The sequence below is a fragment of the Adiantum capillus-veneris genome, chromosome 4 (assembly GCF_014529385.1).
Source record: "Adiantum capillus-veneris isolate H3 chromosome 4, ASM1452938v2, whole genome shotgun sequence".
Classification (NCBI taxonomy): Eukaryota; Viridiplantae; Streptophyta; class Polypodiopsida; order Polypodiales; family Pteridaceae; genus Adiantum; species Adiantum capillus-veneris.
In genome coordinates this window covers 53347867-53371262 of record NC_140934.1, presented here as the reverse complement: position 1 = coordinate 53371262, position 23396 = coordinate 53347867, and the positions used below count along the sequence as shown (strand labels likewise).

General features: G+C 40.4%; 1 protein-coding gene and 1 pseudogene across 1 annotated transcript; both read left to right on the top strand.

The window, feature by feature from the left end:
* The first annotated feature begins 8691 nt into the window (after window positions 1-8691).
* On the top strand, window positions 8692-10962 carry LOC147459173 (uncharacterized; annotated as a pseudogene).
* Window positions 10963-18319: 7357 nt separating this feature from the next.
* LOC147459172 (uncharacterized) lies at window positions 18320-20114 on the top strand. Its single transcript, XM_086511557.1, has 6 exons — window positions 18320-18367; window positions 19221-19241; window positions 19307-19349; window positions 19433-19550; window positions 19648-19762; window positions 20034-20114. Exons 1-6 carry the CDS (start codon window positions 18320-18322, stop codon window positions 20112-20114), a joined length of 426 nt encoding a protein of 141 aa, XP_086367683.1.
* Window positions 20115-23396: the final 3282 nt, after the last annotated feature.

The following is a 23396-nucleotide window of genomic DNA, read 5'->3' as shown; positions in this document are numbered from 1 at the left end:
TCCACATGCTTTGTCTTTGAGTGATAAACTAGATTGCGAGCCAATTGTATAGCACTTTGACTATCACAATATAACACATGCATCTCTTCTTTGATTCCAAAATCTGTTACTAGTCGATTAAGCCAAATTGATTCTTTTCATGCCTCTGATGCTGCAACATATTCAGCCTCTGTAGTAGACTGAGTAACACAATCTTGCAATCTAGAACGCCATGATACTGCTCCACCAGCCAATGTAAAGACATACCTTGACGTAGACCTTCGGTTGTCTAAGTCACCTGCATAATCTGAGTTTGTAAAACCCTTTACACTTAGCTCTTGACTCCCATAGCATATACGCATACTCTTTGTAGCTTTCAGGTATCTCGATATTCCTTTCACTGCCTCCCAATGTTTCTTGCCTGGGTTTGACATGTATCGACTTACTACTCCCACTGCAAATGCAATGTCTGGGCGAGTAGCAATCATTGCATACATCAAACTACACACTGCAGGCGCATATGGAATCTTATCCATTTCAAACTGTTCTTCCTCAGACACAGGACAATCTTGTTTGGTAAGTTTCACATATGGTGGCAATGAAACACTCAATGCCTTTCCCTTCTCCATATTGAAACGTTGCAAAACCTTGTCAATATACTCTGTTTGAGACAACCAAATCAACTTCTTTGATCTGTCTCTTTCAATGCGCATACCAAGTATATGACTTGCCTCACCCATGTCTTTCATGTCAAACGATTTTGCCATCTTTGACTTCAAAGCTGAAATTTCTTCCAAGTGCTTGCCAGCAATCAACATGTCATCCACATACAAAATAAGGATCAGCCAACTACCATCCTTAGCCTTCTTTGTATATAGACAGTGATCGAACTCACTACGTTTGTAGCCTTGAGAAATCATAAACTTGTGGAATTTATGGTACCATGCCCTCGGTGATTTTTTGAAGCCATAAAGACTCTTTAACAACTGGCATACCCAATCTTCCTTGCCTTTCTCAACAAACCTTCTGGCTGCTGCATGTAAATTTCCACATCTAAATCACCATGCAAGAACGCTGTCTTGACATCCATTTGGTGCAACACCAAATCTAATATGGCAACCAATGCAAGAAAGAATCTCAAAGTAGTCATCTTGACCACCGGAGAGAAGACTTCATCAAAGTCAATGCCTTGTTCTTGCTTAAAGCCCTTGGAATCAAGCCTTGCTTTGTACTTTGGCTGACTATCATGAGCGGTGATCTTATACCTGTAAACCCATTTACAAGGTAGAGCCTTTTTGCCCTGTGGTAATTTAACTAGCTTCCATGTCTTGTTTTTATGCAGAGCTGTCATCTTTGACTGCATGGCCAGTTGCCAATTCCCGGAGTCCTTCATTTGCACTACTTCCTTGTAACATGAAGGCTCATTGCAATCAGTCAACATGACATAGTTCATAGATGGAACAAACCTATCAGAAGGTCGCGTGACATGTCCAGATCTACGCACAATAGGTGGCTCAAGCTCAGCCACAACCTGTGGTTCCACTCTATCCCGTCCTTGCTCCTCTTGAGCCCTGACATTTTGTCTTGCACGTGCAGGTCCATCTTCTTGGAAGACAACTCTTCTAATCTCCTCAACCCTCTCTGGTTTAGAATGATATTTGGATTCATTAAAGTGAACATCATTGTTGCGGATAACCTTTCTGGATTCGGGATCCCAAAGTCTGTACCCCATCTCACCAGAATTACCATAGCCTAGAAAGATGCACTTTCTACTCTTTGGCTCAAGTTTGTTCCTAAATTCCTTTGCAACGTGAGTATATGCCTCACAACCAAAGACTCTGAGATGCTTGTATGAGGGCACCTTGCCTGACCATACCATCTCTGCCACTAAATCCTTCTGAAAAACCTTGCTAGGAGATCTATTTATAATATGAACAGCTATTGATACAGCTTCAACCCAAAACCCATTTGGTAGCTGTGCATTAGACAACATACTTCTGACCTTCTCTTGTATGGTCCTATTCATCCTCTCAGTAACACCATTTTGAGGAGGATTCTAAGGAGCAGTAAGTTCACGTTTTATACCTTTGGACTCACAAAAGTCCTGAAAGGCCTTTGAAACATACTCTCCACCGTTGTCAGTGCATAAGCATTTAAGCTTCTTGCCACTCTGATTCTCCACAAGTGTCACAAACGTTTTGAAAACACTAAACGCTTCATCCTTGTGCTTGAGAAATTAAACCCATACTTTCCTCGAGTAATCATCTATAAATGTCATAAAGTAAGAAGCTCCCCCTAGAGATAGGTTAGGCATAGGTCTACACAAATCACTATGAACAAGTGCCAACTGTGTATCTCTTCTACTGCTTCTATGCTTATGTGGCTGCTGTGTTTGCTTACCATACAGACAATGTTCACAGAATTCAAAATCATTAAATGAAAAGCCAGGAAAATAACCAAAACGAGACAAGATGTCCATTCCCTTCTTGGACATATGTCCTAACCGGCTATGCCACAAAGAAACGTTCGGCTGCTCGGTTACATTGATTACATTTTTAGAGACATTTGATACATAAATCATGTAAAGTCCTCCAGAATTTACTCCATGTGCTATTGTCATAGAACTCTTGGATATCTTCCACATGTTCTGTCCAAAAGTGGTGACGTAGCCAACATCATCAAGTAAACCTGTGTTGATCAAGCTCTTTGTAATTGCGGGAACATGTCTCACATTCTTCAACGTGAAAGAAGAGCTATTCTGAAACTTCAATTGAACATCACCAACACCTAAGATCTCACATGTCTGCCCATTGCCTAGCCGAACATGATCTTTAGTGGTCACATAAGAGGTAAACCACTCCTTGTTTGGAGACACATGAAGTGATGCCCCTAAGTCTATAATCCAGTCACTCAGTGCATTTCCATCAGATGCTGTAAGAAGAGCTGAGTCCATTGTATTCTTCAAAAAGTAGATGTCTCCTGACACTAGACTGTCATCCTCTGCAACAGTGTTTGTCACATTTATTTCTTGAATCTTCATTGAGGACTTGTTCTGCTCATCATGGTCTTCAAATTTCTCTTTGCCTTTTTTTGCTTTCCATTCTCTGCAGTCTCTTTTCATGTGACCCTTCTTGCCACAATGGTAGCATTCTATGTCACTCTTGCCTTTAGCACTACGAGACTTGCTACGAGACTGATTCCTCTTTCCACCTTTGTACTTTTCTTTGGTCCTTCCCCTGAAAACTAAGGCTGTTCCTTTGCCTTTGTCCATTGTCTTTCTATTGGTTTCTTTAGTAAGCAGACTTCCTTCTACACCTGCTATGTTCAAACCATCTGGAGGTGCAGAATTACTCAAAGCTGTGCGAAAAGTGTCCCAACTTTCCGGCAATGTGATCAACAGGAACATAGCTATAACAGGTTCATCAAACTTGACACCTTGAGTTGACAACTGACTATAGATTGTGTTGAATTCATTCAGATGATTGGACATAGGTGTCCCTTCTTTCATCTTCAAGTCAACAAGCTTCTTAAGACAGTATACATGTGAAGCTGCACTTTGCTTCTCATAAAGATCACTCAGCTTTAACCATGCTTGATAAGCCGACATCTCGTCTGCTACATTGAAGTAAACGCTTTCTGCCAAAGTCAGCATAATGGTAGAAAGTGCCAATTCATCCATTTCGCTCCATTCATCTTCGTCCATATCTTCTGGTTTTATCCCCTTGAGCTTTATAGGTTTTATCACCTTGATTATGTAATAACAATTTGAAGAATGCAGAAAAGCTAGCTATGCCATGTGGCGCGAATTAAGTGGATCTTAAAATAGGAGAGTTGGTAAAATAGAAAACGCATGGTAAAACGCAGACGAAGACAATGAAAAAAAAGCAATTGCGCAAGAAGATCAAAGCACTGGGCCGCACCACATCATGAAAAGGATATGAAAGCGCAAAGAGATATTGAGAGAGAGAGAGAGAGAGAGAGAGAGAGAGAGAGAGAGAGAGAGAGAGAGAGAGAGAGAGAGAGAGAGAGAGAGAGAGAGAGAGAGAGAGAGCGAGCGAGCTCTGCGTTGTGCACTAAAACACAGGAATAAAGAGACAGCTTGGCTAACATGCTTTGATCGCGGCAGGAAGCTCTAAACTATTTTCACAAAAAGTGCTTGGCACTGCCTTGGCTAACATGTATGACAATTGTGGTGTACTTCATGAAAGAGAGAGAGAGAGCTCTGCGTTGTGCACTAAAACGCAGGAATAAATAGAGAGCTTGGCTAACATGCTTTGATCGCGGCAGGAAGCTCTAAACTGTTTTCACAAAAAGTGCTTGGCACTGCCTTGGCTAACATGTATGACAATTGTGGTGTACTTCATGAAGCACAAATAGTGCTAGACAAGCTTCCTCTCCAGAATGTCATCTCTTGGAATGCTTTGATCGCGGGATATGCTCAATAGTGGCAGGGCAAGAAGCTCTGGACTGTTTTCCCAAAAAGTGCTTGACGAGCTTCCTCTCTGGAATGTCGTCTCTTGGAATGCTTTGATTGCGGGATATTGCCCAATAGCGGCAGGGCCAGGAAACTTTGGGCTGTTTTCAGCACATGCAAAGAGAAGGAAGGTCTCGAAATGCATTCAACTATGCTTGTATCTTGAAGGCATGTGGCGTTATGCAAGATGCTGATATGGGCTTCGAATTCCTCTCCAGAATGTCATCTCTTGGAATTCTTTAATCGCGGGATATGCTCAATAGTGGCAGGGCAGGAAGCTCTGGACTGTTTTCACAAAAAGTGCTTGACGAGCTTCCTTTCGAGAATGTCGTCTCTTGGAATGCTTTGATTGCGGGATATTGCCCAATAGCGGCAGGGCCAGGAAACTTTGGGCTATTTTCAGCATATGCAAATAGAATGAAGCTCTCCAAATACATTCATCTACGCTTGTAGCTTGAAGGCATGTGGTGTTATGCAAGATGCTGATATGGGCAAAATAATTGACATTGTTGGAAAAAACAGTGTATTTGGCACTGCCTTGGCATGTATGTAGAAAGCACAAAAAGTGCTTGAGGATCTTATTGTTCGGAGTCGCGTCTCTTGGAATGCACTGATTGCAGGATACGCACAATAGGAGCACGGCTAGAAAGCTTTAGGCTGTTTTCAGCGGTTGCAAAGTGAGGGCTTCTGTCCATATGCAATGACCTATGCATGCATCTTAAAGGCATGTGGCTCTACCCAAGATGCGGATATGGGCTTAAATATTTGCTCTGATATTGCTAACCAAGGGTTGTTGCAAATTTTTTTGTGCTTGGCAATGCCTTGCTCCACATACATCCGTTTTCTCTTGAAACATCGCCAATTAAGCAACAATAAAGGCTACACAAGCAAAAATAAAGAGTAACAAGATGAATCTTTCTTTTGTGAGCTCACTTAAAGACTGTGCTAAGGAGAAGGTTTTGTACCAAGGAAGTAGCATTCATGCTGATATTTGTGATAGTGGGTTACTTGAAAAGAATGCATACTTGGATAAATTCTTGGTCAGTATGTATGTCAAGTGCGGTGCACCGCACAAAAAATCTTTGACGAGGTTACTGTGCGAGATGTCATCTGCAGGATATGCCCAACCGAGACAGGGCTAGGAAGTTGTGGGCTGTTTTCACCTGATGCATAGTGAGGGCCTGTCTCCAGACGCAATCACCTACACGTGCATTTGAAAGGCATGCGCATTGTGGCTCTACGCAAGATGTTGATATGCACACAAAAATTCACGATGATATTGTTAGTCTGAGGCTACTGAAAAGAGATCTGGTGCTCGGCACTGCCTTGGTCAATGTGTATGCCATATGTGATGCACTTGAGAAAGCACAAATAGTGCTTGAGGAGCTTTTTGTTTGAAATAACGTCTCTTGGAATGCACTGCTGTTTCAAAAAACTTTCGTGATTTGTTATGCCTTTCTTGATATGTATGCCAAATGTGGGACACTTCAAAAAGCACAAAAAGTGCTTGAGGAGCTTTTTATCCGGAATGTTTTCTCTTGGAGTGCATTGATTGAGGGATGCGTGTAACAAGAGCAGGCCAAAAAGCTCAAGGCTATTTTCAATGGATGCAAAGCAAGGGCTTCTCTCTAGATGCAATCACATACACATGCATCTTGACCTTCTGTATCAAGGCACTAGGATTCATGTTGATATTCGCGATAGTGGGTAACTTGAAAAGGATGCATACTTGGAAAAATGTTGGTCAATATGTATGTCAAGTGTTGTTAGTTCTTGCGCAACAAGTCTTTGATGAGCTTACTGTATGGGATGTAGTCTTGTGGAACTCACTGATTGTAGGATATGCTCAGCAGAGATGCAATCACCTATGCATGGAGGCATGTTTCTCTACCCAAGATGTTGATATGCTCTTAAATATTTGCTCTGATATTCTTAGCAAAGGGTTCTTGCAAAAATTGTTGTGCTTGGTTGCTCCACACACATCCATTTTCTCTCGCAACACCCCCAAGCAAGCAACAATAAAGGCTAGACAAGCAAAATTGGAGAGCAAGAGAACGAGTCTTTATTTTGTTAGCTCACTTAAAGACTGTGCTAAGGAGAAGGTTTGTACCAAGGCAATAGCATTCATGTTGATCTTTGAGATAGTGGGTTACTTGAAAAAAATGCATACTTGGGGAAAATGTTGGTCAGTAAGTATGTCAAGTGCGGTGCACCTATCAAGTCTTTGACAAGGTTACTGTACAAGATTTCATCTTGTGGAATGCACTGATTGTTTGCAGGATATGCCTAGACAAAGCTAGGAAGCTGTGGGCTGTTTTCAGTTGGTGGGTGGCAAGGGCCTATCTCCAGACGCAATCACCTACGCGTGCATCTTAAAGGCATGCGCATTGTGGCTCTACGCAAGATGTTGATATATAGACACAAAAATTCACAATGATATTGTTAGTCTAAGGCTGGTGAAAAGAGATGTGCCAATCTGTTTTTAGCAGATGCAAAGCGAGGGTCTCTCTCCAGATGCAATCACATACGTATGAATTAATGTGGCTCTACACAAGATGCTAATGCAAGGCGAGGCCCTCTGTCCATATGCAATCACCTACGCATGCATCTTGAAGGCATGCGACTCTATGCAAGATGTTGATATGGGATTAAAAATCTACTCTAATATTATTAGTGAGGGGCTGTTGCAAAAGTTTGTTGTGCTTGGCAATGCCTTGGTTGATATGTATGCCAAATGTGGTGCATTTTGTAAAGCACACAAAGCTCTTGAGGACCTTCTGTCCAAAATGTCGTGCATTGATTGCGGGATATGCACAACAGAAGCAAGGCCAGAGAGTTCTAGGCTGATTCCAGTGGCCAATGCAAAGCGAGGAAATCTCTCCAGATGCAATCATATACGTGTGCATCTAGAAGGCATGTGGCTCTGTGCAAGATACTGATATGGGCATAAAAATTCTTGCTCATATTGTTAGTCAAGGGCTGTTGAAAAAGGGTATCGTGCACAATGCCTTGGTTGACGTGTTTGCTAAATGTGGTGCCCTTTTTGTCCAGAGTTTGGACTCTTCAATGCACTGATTGAAGGATTTTCCACACAGGGTAGGGCCAAAAAGCTCAAGTCTGTTTTCAACAAATGCGAAGCGAGGGCCTCTCTCCAGATGCATCAGCTACGTATGCATCTTGAAAGCATGTGGCTCTACGCAAGATGCTGATTTCGGCACAAAAATTCACAATTGTATTGTTAGTTAAAGGCTATTGAAAAACGATGTCATACTTTGCATTGCTTTGGTTGATATTTATGCCAAGCACTGATTGCAGGATATGCACAACAAGAGCAGGGCCAAAAAGCTTTAGACTATTTTCAGTGGATGCAAAGTGAGGGCCTTTGTCCAGATGAAATCACCTACTCATGCATCTTGACGGCATGTGGCTTTATGCACGATGCCGATATGAGCTTCAAAATTCACTCTGATAAGGTTAGTCTCGGGTTGTTGCAAAAAACTGTCGTGCTTCGCAATGCCTTGGTCAATATGTAGGTCAAATCTGGTGTACTTTAGGGAGCACTGAAAGTGCTTGAGGAAATTTATTTCTGGAATGTCGTCTCCTGGAGTGCATTGATTACGGGATAGGTGCAACATGAGCAAGACCAAAAATCTCTAGGCTGTTTTTAGAGGATGCAAAGTGATGGCCTCTCTCCTGATGCACTCACATACGCGTGCATCCTGAAGGCGTGTGGCTCTACACAAGATGCTGATATGTGCATAAAAATTCACACTGATATTGTTATTCGGGGAATGTTGAAAAAGATGTCATTCTTCGGCATGCCTAGGTTGACATGTTTGCTAAGGTGCACTTTAAAAATTCACTTTTGATATTGTTAGTCCGAGAGTTGTTGCAAAAAATGTCATGCTTGGCATGCCTTGGTCGATATATATGCCAAATGTGGTGCACTTCAGAAAGCACAGAAAGTGCTTGAGGAGCTTCCTATCCGGAACATCATCTCTTGGAGTGTATCGATTGTGGGATATGCACAAGAGGAGCAGGGCATAAATCTATAAGTTGTTTTTAGCCGTGCAAATCGAGGGCCTCTCTGCTGATGCAATCACGTACGCGTGCATTTTGAAAGCATGTGGTGCAGTTTAGAGAGCACCAAAACTTCTCGAAAAGCGTCAAATCTGGAGCTAGAATGCACCGATTGCAAGATTTGCCCCATAGGGGCAGTTTCTGGTAGATGCGAAACGATGGCCTCTCTCCTGATTGCAGGATTTTCTCCACAAGGGCAACCAGATGGGTCGTCCCGAAGACTGCGAGTTTGTGTATGTGTATGTGTGTGAGTTTACAGACGGACCATCCGGAAGATTCAACCAACCCTAAGACCATGGACATCAAAAGTAATGTAGGTTATGGTATGCATGATAGAAAAAGTGAATGTGAGAGTCAACATGCTGGCAAAAGTCGAGCAACACATAATGGTGGGAAGGTGATGCAACAATGCAAGGGAGGTTTGACAGTCGATCCATCCAACATTGTGCTTCATGCAGACAACGAATAGCAAAGGTACACTCATATTTTGTGTTTTGATTTCCTCCATGTGATGTCAAAGTTCTTAGATTACATCATGTATACAATAATGCAATGAATTTTTATCATTTTTGTTGAAAAGATTTCAGATGAAGGTGACAAGGACTTTTTATGCCCAACAAAGGGACACACGGACAATACAACAAGACATGGCAATGTGGAATGATACATGTCTTTATAAAAAATCGGTAATCAGTTCTTCCTTGTACAAGTGATATTTTTACAATAAAAAGTCCCTCCAACACCGAAGGAGAAGCATAAGTCCCCCTTTAACATTGGAGGGGATACAAGTGGCAGGGGAAGCGCACATTCCTTACGGTATCTTTATAAATGTGGAGAACGGTGCCAGCTCCACACCATACATACGTATGGTTTTTTTTTTTGGGCACAAGCATTGCAAGGGCACAAAATGCATCTTGCTCCGTTTTTATTATAATGTGAAATTTTTTACATCCATACATATTTTAATGCAAAATCTCATTTGTGATGCGAGGTCATAGAGCTTTTGGCAAAATCTTTGAGGAGAGATGTTGTGGAGCCTTCATCAAAAGCTATGCCATGCGGTAAGATCCACACTACTATCACTTTTTTACTTCTTACCATATACATAGTGAAGCAATCAAGGCAAACTAGTTACTTCGCATGTCAAAGGCCCCACTGCTTGTGGTCATTTAGTGGCCGATCTTGTTCCCACTTAAAGCCCTTTTTCTAATGATTTATTCGAAAGTCATGGGATTCTCCACGATGCCAGTGAGTGCGGCATCACTTCAAGTAGATCTAACTGCAGGAGTTATACACGTACCAGAGGAGGACCCACACACTGTCCAGAAGGGTCTGCAAGAATGGCAATTCAGAGATGCATCAAGAAAGCCAAAAGCAAACCTAACCAGGCCTTGGAGACTATCTTGAAATTTTCCAATCAAGCATGCTATGTTAAAAACAACATTGTCTACGAGGTTTTAGATAAAAAAGGATCCCCATAGGTGGCTATGTTGCATATGCGGAACATATGTCTCACGATTCTTTCACTTCTTAATGTATCGGGCATAGTAGAGGTAAATTGTTTAAAACATCCAAAAGGACTATGGCAACGATGGAAGCATATGAGCAAGCAATACAAATGGTCGCAGTGGTGGATGAGATGCATGCACCCATTGTCTATTCTAAAGAGACATACTTGAAAGCCTCCAATTCATTGTGGTCATCCTTGCTCAAAAAGAGAAGGTACAAAAAGCACCACAAGTCATTCTATATCTGATTACATGATAGAAACTGTCTGGTTATTGATCTTGTTATATGGGTTTTGCAAACTCGAACTGGTCTGACCATAGGTCCTGGCAGCAGAAAGCTTCTAGGTGTGGTGTTCAAGTGATCAGCCCTGCCGACGTTCTGGATATGCACTTGGAGACTGCAACGAGGCAATTACAGAAACACAGCCATGTGTTTCCATGGACAATGGAAGTAGTTATTGCTTGACAACATACACTGTGTGTCAGAACTTGCGAAGATGGTGTATGGATGTAGAGATGGCAGCAAGGGAGAATGCGCTGAATGAGGGAGGTTCCTGCCTGATAGAGCACATACATTACCTCACGGTGGAGGTGCATGGTTGCCTGCCTCCATAGCCTACCTGCAGTGCTTGAGACGCGCACAAGAAGGGTTGTTTGCAATGGCGACGTAGGTGACATTAAAACTGGTATTTTTCTCATAAACCAAGCTAAGGAACTGTGGAAAAAGCTGCAATGGCCTCTGTATACTGTTGCCTCGCCCAATGTTTCTGATGCTGGCTTTGCACTTCAGCAGTACTGGCTCAGTACTGGCTCCAACCTAAATTACAAGCAACTCAGGATGGAGCCGTCTCTAACATTAATGGTGGAGCAATCTACCGAGGTTACTCATGGCCACGACAGGCTCCTTATACTTATTCCTAAACCACAATCATTAGTGTTCTACTTGGAATATTAACACCTACATAGTAACGAAGAAAATGAATACAGATTTTGAGGCTGCTTGTAAAATCTATTCAACCAGCAACCACGTTCGGCTACTTAGAAAGTCACAAGGAACTTTTGACATGTTACCATATAGAAAGTTTCATCATGTTCAGGCTATTTCCAACATAGAAGTAGCAAATCATACTTTTTATGCTAGATGGAACTAGTAATTGCCTAGGCTTGTAGTGGAATTGCTAGATATAACTAGCAAAACAATAGTTTCCTATAAATTTGCTATACATTAAGTTCATATTAGCTAGATGAAACTAGCAATTTTAAAATGCCCATGCATTTCCTATGTAGTAACTAAGTGAAGTTGCTGATTGAAAGTAGAAAATCCTAACTCCAATGCAATAACCATATAGCAATTTTGACTTTTCACACTTGCTATATAGTAAGTAACTAATATCTCACCGCATGGGAAGCTCTTCAAAATATCCATTGGTTCCATATGCTCACCATTTGAGAAAGAGGCTTTTATCTATTTTTCCTATAGTAACCATATAATAAACTCTTTAAAAGGTCAATTGGTTCTATATGCTCACGATATGAGAAAGAGACTTTGATGTATTGTCTTATATACACATGTATTTTTAAAATTTGTTTAAATCTTAGGTTTCTTTTGAGGATTTCATGTTTCCTTGATATGTATACCTATAAAAATGTGTAAATCATAGCACAAATCTCTTTCATTATCAACTTAAACAAAATTTACAGTACTTATTATTATATATTGAAGTCGCAGTATCGAGTAGTGCATCATTTTCTTCTAACAAAAGGAACACCCTAATAATAGAATAGTCTTGATCTATGTCTTGAGGTGAATGCTATAATATAAATTAATTAGTTCTCACTTGGAAGGAGAGGGTTTTGGAAAGAACGTAAAAGTGGTGTAGACCAACCAAATAGATCACCAAGTGGTAGCAGATGATTGACCTTGAAACCCGCACCTCGTGCATTATTTTTCTAATTCTTGAAATCTCCCACTAAGAAGTAGAAGAGCTACTTAAAACATAGCCCATTTAACTCTGAGCTTCACCCATTCTTTTCCACTAACCTTGTGGCTATCCATAAATCTAGGGCTTAACTTAAACATTATCTTGAAAAATCAACTAGTTTTTCTAATACAAGGTCTTGGTTTTATCCATCTTGCAAATTCTTTGAGTCTCTCTCTCTCTCTCTCTCTCTCTCTCTATATATATATATATATATATATATATATATATATATATATATATATATATATATATATATATATATATGTGTGTGTGTGTGTGTGTGTGTGTGTGTGTGTGTGTGTGTGTGTGTGTGTTCTTGCATAAGAGCAAACTCTATCTAGAATTTTTCACAACGACACTCTATCTAAGAGGGTTTTCACAATTCTCTCTCTCTCTCTCTCTCTCTCTCTCTCTCTAACATTCATCAAATGCTTTTGGTGTTTTCCACATTTGTTTTGTGACATCTTCAAATTTTTTGTGACATCAAAGTATCCTTAATTGGCATAAAACCAATTAACCAAAGCTTCTAGCATCGGGTCAAGGAACTTGCATAAAGCAATAAGAAAGATCAAAGAGATGAAAACATCATGAAAATAATTAGTCTATATGCATCTCCTTTGCAATGTGAGTAGTGATGTTTTTCTACTGTCTTATATACACTTAAGGCATTCTATAGAATAGGAGTGCATTACTGAACCCTATTATGTTTCGTGCTCTTATGTGAAGAAAATCAACATTAGGTTTCACTTCATGAAGGCAAAATCAAGAACACTATGAGATCCTAACCGTAAGTCAATTGTATAATAAGCATCTCATGTACAAAGAATGGAATTGTTTGTGTACTCGCATACATAATGTTTAGAATAAACAAGTAACTAATGCATTGGCTTTGCCACAATGAAATAGGCTCTAACATTTCTTCATCTTGTCTAAGATATGAAGTGTCTAGCTCAACTAATTATCTCGCAACATATAGTACAAATGTATTGGCTGTAGTTAGGGATTCCCAACCCTATATCAAAATCTCTTGACATACCATTTTTCATTGAAGATTCCTTAGGAAGATGTCATGCTAGTCAGCCATTACCTTACCGTTAAGAAACACTCCCTATTACTATCTCTATGTTACCAGTTTGTCTATGAGAAGGGGGTTGGACTGGACTCCCCTTTAAAGCAACATGCAATGCTCAAGACCCCATTGTTGAACATGTCTAGACCCCAGAATGATCGAAATGTTATGAGCATGCCTTGAGGTAGGCACCCAATACATGACGTGAATCTAGTAATCCACCTTCCTCCATTCATTTCAAAAATCCACACCACATAATTCATAAGCTTGACTCACCAAGAACATGCTAATAGTCCTACCTTGCAATTGTCTTTCCTTATGCGCTAGAATCCAATCAAGAAGTTAAATTTCATCAAGCTCCTTATGTTTAGGTTGTTCAACATATACTTGACATGTCAACACGTCTCCAACACACTTCGGAAACATTAAATTTCTTTTGTAACTTGGAAATAATCATTATACCGAAAAACCTTTGGAAACAAATTTTCATTTCCCCTTTGTTTCTTTAGCCCTTGCTTGTCGCCCTGGCTTACCCTAGGGCTGACATTACTCCCCCCTTGGAGAAGCGTTTTTGTCCTCAAAAACAAAAGTGGTTGTATCTTCATAGGAACACTAATGTTTTCCACAGTGGCATCCTTTAGGATCCAGTTGTTTGTTATACCGGAACACGGTTCAGTAGGAGGTTCAATGAAATCAAGAATAACATCTTGATTTTTCACATTGTTGTCCTTTTGTAACCATCTTGTGTAACTAACCCATATCCAACATAGTGTATAGACTCCATGTAGAGCTCACATGAGCATGGTAAATGAGTTATCATAGCAAAGATGTACCCCAAAGAGTACCTCTTTTTACTTTCTATGAAAGTAACTAGTTGACGTAACTCATCAACAAGTATAAGTCCTTGACTTGTTATCAAGTTTCATCAGTAAACAACCCCACCATAGCTAGTGTTCAAGGTCTAGAATCTAACTTACACATGAAGAGACTAAACCTAGTCGTAGACATGCTTTACCTTATGGTAAGCAAACTCCAACTAGATGATACATGCTTTTTAATTGGATTGCTTGGTGCTAAAGTACGTTATTTGCATATCCTTTACACAAGATTACACTTTCCCCACCATTTATAGATAGTCTTCCAAAATGACTAGTAAACATGGATCACAATACCTTATAACATGGTTGAGCAATCAACAATGTTATAAATAACCATCTTAGCTAACTTGAAAGATCCACAAGCACACAAATCAAGCCATGACCTCTGTTGGTGATTTGTTAGCTCTATGTCATGAACGTGTATGCCACTCAAAATCAGCCTTCGCTAAACACTAGGTCCCATAACACCTTGTGTGCATGCATCTAGCAAAAACAGATCCAAACCTGCATATCCATGATCATGCATGTCAATACTTATGGAGAATATGATGCGCATAGCATACATGAAAGAGGAGTGTAAATAGTTTAAAAAAGAAACTAAATACTTTCCATTGTAATCATTTGTAAGCCTTGCTGAAACATTTGAACCATAATAGAATGTGAAACATAAGTCACTTCTAGATACAAACAATGAAACATTTTCATTAGTAACACATAGCCATGCTATATGCATAAATGATCATCTATTAATGTTGTTTAGCAACATTTGTAACCTTAACAAGTCATACTAAGTATCCGAAAAATTTTGGCCACTAAAATTTTTCCCGATACCATGTGCTCAAAATGGTCTATAAAACGGATTTGACAAGCGCCTAGGGACTTTGTCACGACACATAATTGAAATAGCGGGCACCAATGTCAGTCCTAGAGACTCATAGTCTCCACATGTGGAAAATGTCTCAAATAAGAATGTCTGGAAAAAGAACATCCTTCAAGTACAAGATGTACTCGTGTGTGGAGGTAACTACAAACACACTCAGACATGCGTGAGAGGGACCCTCATTAACCTTGCTCCACACTGGCTAAACCTGTAATAGTTAATGGCCTAGTAACTTGTGTGTAGCGGAAAATAGCATAAACATAGTGAGCATTTCATTAGAATAGATTCCTAATGAGCATAACAAGAGTGCTTGGATGGAGAGAGCAACAAAAAGCATAACACCTAGTTAGATAGGCATGAACAATACTTCAAAAGAGAGAGAAATTAAGCTATTGACAATAGTTGAGGCCCGGATTTACATGGAGCCGGTCCCCCCCCGGAAAGGCTTTGTATTATAGGTTTCTCCCACCAAGGGAGACATTTTACAATACAATACTTTGTGTTCCTTCAATAACTTGCTAGTGCAATGAAGATGGAAGATTCAATCACCATGCACACACTTATAAAACACAAAATCAATTCCCTCACGATCTTAGATCCAAGACCTCACACACCTTCAAAGAGGGTGAGAGCTAGCGGGGTATGAGAGTAGATTGGAGGAAGAAGGAGTAGTCTTACGAGAAAGAAGTATATCTCCTCACCTAATCACTCATAAATGCTTAGCATAGCTGAGTAATTAGCATGGTAGAGGACATGAGCATGCATTGAAGCTTGGATATTGGTTGGATTTGCATCACAAAGCCAAGAGTTGTTGGTGTAGGCTTCCCGTCCCACAAGCTTGGAGTAGGTGATGATCTTTCCATTAAAGCTTGAGAAGGAGAGAGAGTCTTCTTTGCTTCACACATGAGATTGTGTGTGTGTGTGTGTGATAATGCCTTGACGAAATCAGCCCCATTTTTCTCTTGGTCGACCCCTCCTGCTAATTCCTCTTGTTGGCTTCCCATTGGACCTCTCCAAGCTTAGCCAATAGGGTTTAAGTGGTCAAATGAAGATCCTTGTGACATGTGTTCCCCTTTCCCCTTTTGTGAGAGCTTTAGGTAATTAATTAATGCAATTAAACTCTCATTGGACCCCTTTGTCTTCTGGCAAATAGGAATCAAGCAAGCCATTGGGCTGCTGAATTCTCATTGGACCCCTTGGGAGACTGTCCAATAGTCTTCTAGAGAGCTTAATTCTTATTAGTTATTTTATCAAGTGTTTTTAAATGAATTAAAGTAGATTTACTCTAGCTTAATTCTCATTGGTCCACCTCTATGGCCATCCAATAGGATTTGAATGCACCTTGGGGGCAACTGGGCTAGGGAGCTGACATATGTCCCCTATTCCCTTTGTGTAAAGGGAGCCTATGAGTGTGTGTGTGTGTGTTTCTCTCTCATCCCCTACTAAAAGGACTCGCCCCCTCCTATGTAGGGATCTAGGAAGACTTTGTGTACACTTTACAAAGCATCCAATATCCCTAAGGTTTGACCATTGGACTTTACATTGAATTTTGGAACCTTAGCATTTTGGAAGTCTTAATGGACTGAACCTTAGGGTCTTTGAAGCCCATCATTGCACATTACTCTTTTGCAGATGGCCCCCCCTTTGGATTCCTATTTTCCCTCCTTTGGATCCCTATTGTGGCCGGTCTGCCAGCTTAACCAATATTCTAGCTTTTTCTCCCCTGGTACTTCCCCATATTAAATGTTCACTTTAACATGAGAAAATCATTTAGGAGAATTAGATATTAGTTATTATGACAAAACCAAACTCCTTGAGTTCGTAGAGCGTGTTGTATCCCATGTGATAATGTCATTCATGGTAGCCTAAATCTCTACACACATCTCTTAATGATGAAGAAGATTTCTTCCTTTCATACTTTAAAAGTATTCCAGTCTTCAGGAGATCAATCATTGTGAAGTTATGCCATGTCCTGCACAGGCATTTTGATGTAACTTGGTAATGTTGTGCTTTTATGCACATCCTGATTTACTGAGACTTACCCGTTATCTATTGTTGTTTGAATTTTCCTTAAAGCTTGGTGGTTCGAGTACCATACTTGAGTGAGGATTTGATTAATACCTGCTCCTCTTTGAGTCCATGTTTTGATAATCCTTCCTCTAACCGGTTGTCATATGGGCTTCCAAGAAGGGATTGATAGGTCTTATTCGTCAATGTAAGATGTCAATATCTATCAAAAGTTGACCAGGTGGCACCAATTTTAACTTAAATGCACCCAATTTATACTTGATTGCAATGAATTGCATATCTTTAGACTCCTATAGATTCTAATTCCTTTAACATGTACCCAAGACTAACTCTATTGGGCTTGGTTGCACACAATTACACTCAGCTATGTCCAACTAGACAAAGTTCAACTCAAAAGATCCAATGGATGCCTCTAGATACATTCCTTCAAAGAGATCCACAAGGATCTAGGTGTATCTAATTTGTGAGCATGTAGGTTATATCTCAAGTATTTCCTAGAAAACCCTTTGCAACCCATTGAAGGCTGATTCATACTACAGCGATAAGATTCCTTGCCCAAAAAATTTCTTTTTATTGGTTGACGCCCTTTTGAAGAGCTAGGATTTCTATCATGTCGACAAACAATATCATCATGAGTTATTTTTCCCATATTAGTGTATTCCAAATTGCCACGTGCCTTCAAGATGCAATCATAGGTGGTGATTGCATGTGGAGAGATGCTCTTGCTTCCCATCTGTTGAAAACAACTCATAGCTTCTTGGCCCTACCACATTTTTCATACATATCAACCAAGGCAATGCCAAGCATAATGTTTTTTTTTTCCAATAGCCCTTGACCAACAATATCATCACGAGTTCTTCTGCTACAATCCACTACAATCGTAATCATGTCTACTAAAATCTCCATCATCATCACTTCCTTGAATATTGCCATCGTCTGTATTTTGACATTCACTTTTTCTATCATGTCTACCATCACCTGTGCTTTTGTGTTGTTCTTCTCCTTTTAACTTAGCCGTGTTCTCTAAATTGTTTAGGTTTTGTCTTTCGCAAATTTTAAAATTAAGAGGAAAAGGGTTTGCGCAGAATTGCAAGAAGCCCAGAAATTCCACCACGACGATGAGGCGTGCAAAGTGCAGCCACGATTGCAGCCTCCGACTGTGTAGAGAATGGACTACACAAACCCTCTGGTACTGCAGTCATGTGTGTGTGTGTGTGTGTGTGTGTGAGAGAGAGAGAGAGAGAGAGAGAGAGAGAGAGAGAGAGAGAGAGAGAGAGAGAGAGAGAGAGAGAGAGAGAGAGAGAGAGAGAGAGAGAGAGAGAGAGAGAGAGAGAGAGAGAGAAATGCGTATTGCAATTTGCAAGACTCTACACAACGGCCAATGGCTTCTACAAGCTCTCTAGGCAAGTGGACTGGGTGGATGCAGTAGCTATACTGGCTAATGGCTTGGTGGGCACTGCGCATGGGGCAACCATGCCTTTTTTCCTCGGCAAGCTCATTGACTCAATCTACAGCTTTTTTGACTCTGATCGTATGGCCAAGCAAGCCTCCAAGGTTTGTTAGAATCAATAACAACAAGGCAACGGAATGACATTGAAAGGCTTGGGATAGATCTCAAATTATGTATTTGTTTCTTTGATTTTCTTTCTAGTGTTCCGACATTCTTGTTGAACAGTTTCATTGAAGCTTGCTCAACCTCATAGCTTGAATGAGTGATTCAGAGTTTACATTGCCTTTGGTATTGATGCCATGAAGCGATGTTATATTTATCCCCTCAGTGGAAACATTTCCCCTTGGTGATTGTTTGCTCTACCTGAGCTTGGGGCAGATTGGGACTGACGTTCTATCCTAATTATTTAAAAGCATTCATATTTAATTTAAGTGTGAATGAGAATGCAGACTAACCACTTTATCTAGGAGTACAGTTTATTTCATAAAGAAATAGAGACATTCCATTGTGTAGTGCAGAGGTGTCAATGTGGATGCTCACTGAAGAAAGACAAGCTACACAATTGAGGATACGCTATGTGAAATCTTTACTTTTGCAAGACACATGGGATTCTTTGACACCGATATACCTACTGGTAAGTTGTAGCTGGCATTTCAAGTGATACCACTCTGGTGGCGATTGGATCTAATGTTCAATTGTTTAGCTTCTTATTTCCCTTCTAGATATTGCAAAAGAACAATTCACAGTGTCAACATGTGTCATTTCAACACTTTTTTGTGCAAAATCAGTGAGCATGCTTGTGGTTTTTGTGTTTTTTTACAGACAAGGAACTTGCTCCATCACATGGGTCAATTTGTGTGTGGTATAAGGCTTGAATTTCTTTGTGTGACAGTTATCTTTGATCACTCTGGCGGTGCGGCCAGTCATTGTGATGGCTTGAGTATTTTGCACCTATGTGATGACTGGAATTGCTGTTAGAAGCCAAGGAGCATACTCATGAACAACGAAAGTGGCTTTCAAGGTTAGAACCTTTATTACGCTCGTGTTGCATCAAGGATGCGTTCCCCTGCCTACTTGTTCAAGGTACACATATATCTCTTGCAGGTTATTGCACAAATGAGGTTAATGAAATCTTTTGTTGGAGAGAAAAAAGAATTTCAATCCTATTCAGATGCTTTGCAATCTATCAAGAAGCTGGGAATCAAAGCAGGGTTTGCCGAGAGGTTTGGAATAGGATTACTGTATGGAATGGCCTTCATGTTGCAATCATGCATCGTATGTTGTGTTTGCCTGAGTGACCTTTATAGTATGCATGGACGGATGGGGGAGCTTGTGGCTAAACCATCAATGCTGCCCTTGCACTGCCTAATACTGATGTGGCATTCACTGCTTGTGAAGGTCATTTGGGTGCTGTCGATTTTGAGTACAAGCAAGGTGAACAACTACTAAAGCTTTGGATTGAGTTTTCCATGTATTTTTTGGCCATTATTTCAATAGATCAGGGACTAAAAGACAGGTAACCTTATAGTTTCTTAACTCAAGTACCAAGAAAAGCTTATATGTATTGAATCATGAAACTTGGTCTGAACATCAAGATGTACATATGTATGAAGTAGCTAATGCATTGCGTAAGTGTGTAAGCTATCAGTACTTTATAACTTGGTGGTGCTTGCATCAATGATTGGAAAAGACGTGATGGTTACAGGCCATAGTGCTACTGGCTTGTTATTTTTGCCTGAGAGCAGGAGCTGTAGGCTATAAGGATCCTCGAAGATGTCAAATGTGATTCTACATGGCACGTTTCTTCTCTATTGCAGCTATGGTCTAGTGCATTGGTCTACTAGCTTGTGTACAAAATTGTTTTGCGTGAGCAAGGTAAACACAAGTGCATGCACTTTGACACGCCATTGTTGGAAACCATTAGCAGCCATTTTGTGATGGAGAGCATCATTTGGGCACTCGATTGACATGCCAAACTCTGGTATATTAGGTAACGCCCTCATACTCTCATTTATAAAACACACATCTATACATGCTTTATGTAATTGTATGAATGAAGATAGAATGCTCGTTGGCCATGTCTCTTTGAGTTGTGTGCATATATCGTTATGGTGGCTAAATATGTGGGTAAATGTACATGAAGGACATGGAATATACTGAAAGACATAATGGTCAGTGGAGCTACTGATTTTTTCAGGTGGAATTTGCAGCTTGCATTGTGAGCTGATGTATGCAATGGGAAGAGTTCTTGCAAATGTGTATTATTGCCTGCTGAAGTTGTGTCTTGGCTGATGTATGGACTTATAGTGTTTAACAACTATTTTTATAAGGCCAAATGCTTTGTAAGTTGATTGTGAACTGGGAATACTGATATCCAGCCATAGTTTTGTGCGGCTTTGTAGGGGTCTAGGCTACTTGTGAGTCATGTCTCTTGATGAGGATTCATTGATTATTTGAAAGATTGGGTATTTTAACAGGTTGTAGTATGATTACTTTCACCGAGAAGTAGGGGTGTTGAGGTAAGTTTGGGAGCGCTAGGAGGATTATTACTTTTCGTTTTGAAATTACTAGATGAATTACTGTTTTATATCTTCGAGTTGCTAGAAATATTGCTAGTTTCGTAACACATCTCAAACTAGTAAGTGAGCTTGAACTCTCTTGATTCATCTAGCAATTATCTTACCATATAGAAACTCAACTTACTATATGGTAAGAAGATTTCTACTTGAAGAATCTAGGAGTATTCTCACGCTTACTAGTTTGCACTTTTGCTAGATGTGTGTGTTGAAACTAGTAAGATATCTAGCAATTATATATTTTTTGCCATATGGTAAGCTGTCCAAAGCCCCTTGTGAGTACTTTTTATATTTTCCTCTCTGCAGTGATTGCAGAGCTTAGTAGCACCTCATCTATATTATATTTGATCCAGGACCCTCTATATATCATATTTTTGTTATCAGGTGGGTTTCTGCATGTAAATTTTTTGTTTTCCGATGAGTTTTTGCGGATAAATAATACATCGATTGTTCATGTTCTTATCCATCTGATATTATTTTGAAGTAAACAATCAAGTGCTTGAAGTCGGCATTCATAAAGAAAGTATGACTCAATAGGAAGCCCAGACAAGGTTGCGAGTTTGGCTAGCAAACAAAAATAAACGATTAAAGATCCACAGGAAACATTATGTGCCTAAATACATGCTCATTGAGCATTAGGCAGAAAAAGTTCAAATAGGGCCCAACGTGCTTGGCCATGGCACAACTAACATGAGACTTACCAGATGGCAAGGATGTCTCTGTGCCTATTATTCAAGAGAGACTCTCTAGTTGCATCTTCACATACAAATAGTATTTCTTATCCATAGCCAATTGAGTCAGAAAGTTTTAAAACCTAAGGTCCATTCTACCTCTTTGACATTTGTAATCTCATACCACTACCACCTGAGGGCAACACTGGCCATCAAATTCAATAGCATACACATTTGCAATCTCACTGGTCATTTCTAATAAACACCTTATCAAGAGTGGCCTTAATCCTTATCAAGACATCATTTGTTAAGGATTGTTTATCTTTATCTGGAAAATCTACAAATACACGAAGTCTCCTGAAAAGACAACTTGACCTCTTCAACTTTCATATGAACCCATATAAAAAGAAGAGAGCAGACAATAATAAATACTGGTCAAATATCAAGCTTTTACTCCTAGAGCTAAGGTTAAAAAGAACAGACGCAACATAGATACCTCCACTTCTTGCAGGAATCATAGAATCTGTCTCCAATTTCTATTCAAAACACATTGCGCATTGATGGATTAGTTGGTATGAGCTGCCATGCTACCACCTTCTTGCAGGAATCATAGAATTTGTCGCCAATTTCAATTCCAACTCCTATCAAAACACATTGTTCATTGATGGTGATTGGTATGAGCTACCATGCATCGTTCATTTTGGGAATCCATGGGCGCCCAAGTCTCATCTTGCTCGGAACTAGGTTCAGTGTGAAATTTATTCTATGAAATTTTGAAAAACTATGTGTGAAAACTTTAAGCTTTTAGAAGAAGTTTTATTTTAAGCATTGCAGCCCTAGTCTGTTTGAGATGTAGTCTCTAGACACAAAGTTTGAAAGCGGATGGATTTGGAGCGAGCCTCCCCCACCCCCCTCCACCCCTACCACGAACTACCACTAGATGTCGTTCATTGTTGCTTCTACCACCGACGACAAGTGGCCCTTCCTTTGAACCACTACAACCCCTCTTGCTCTTCCACATTGCACCACCAACCTCCAAGTGCCTCTCTCCTCTCTCTCCTCTCTCTTCTCTTCTCTCTCTCTCTCTCTTCTCCTCTCTCTCTCTCTCTCTCTCTCTCTCTCTCTCTCTCTCTCACTCTTCTCTCTCTCTCTCCTCCTCTCTCTCTCTCTTCTCACCTCTCTCTCTCTCTCTCTCTCTCTCTCTCTCAGCCTTGCCTCCTCATGCCCCTCTCAGCCACCCCCCTTGCGCCACCCTCAGCCGAACTCCTTGCCTCGCCACCCTCATCCTAGCCCCTCGCGCCCCCCCTCTCCCCCGCTTCCCTCGTGCCCCCCCCCCCCCCCCCCCCCCCCCCCCCCCCTTCGCGTGTTTTGCGAAGCTAATCCGAAGGTCATTGTCAGGCCCTCTTGCAAGCAAGCCTGAGCTCTCTCCAGTGATTGCATTGCATTGCTAGTTCATATTTTTGTAGTGCACAACCTACAGAAAGTTTTTAGAGTTCGAGTAATTTCAGAGGGGTAATGTAATGGAAATAGCCTATAAACTTTGAGAATAGCGGAATTAAGATAATTAGAGTGAACATTGTTGTGAGCTTACTTTGAGACCATAGAGGGTGAACTTAATTGATGGTAGCAATATAAACATAGTACATAGAGGGTGAACTTAATTGATGGTAGCAATATAAACATAGTACTTAATTAACTTGTCATGAACAATACTTTTGCAAGAGAGAGTATTAGATTGAACATGACAATAGTTGAGGACCGGATTTACTTGGAGCTGATCCTCCCTCCAAAAGACGTTTGTATCACAGATTCTCCCATTAA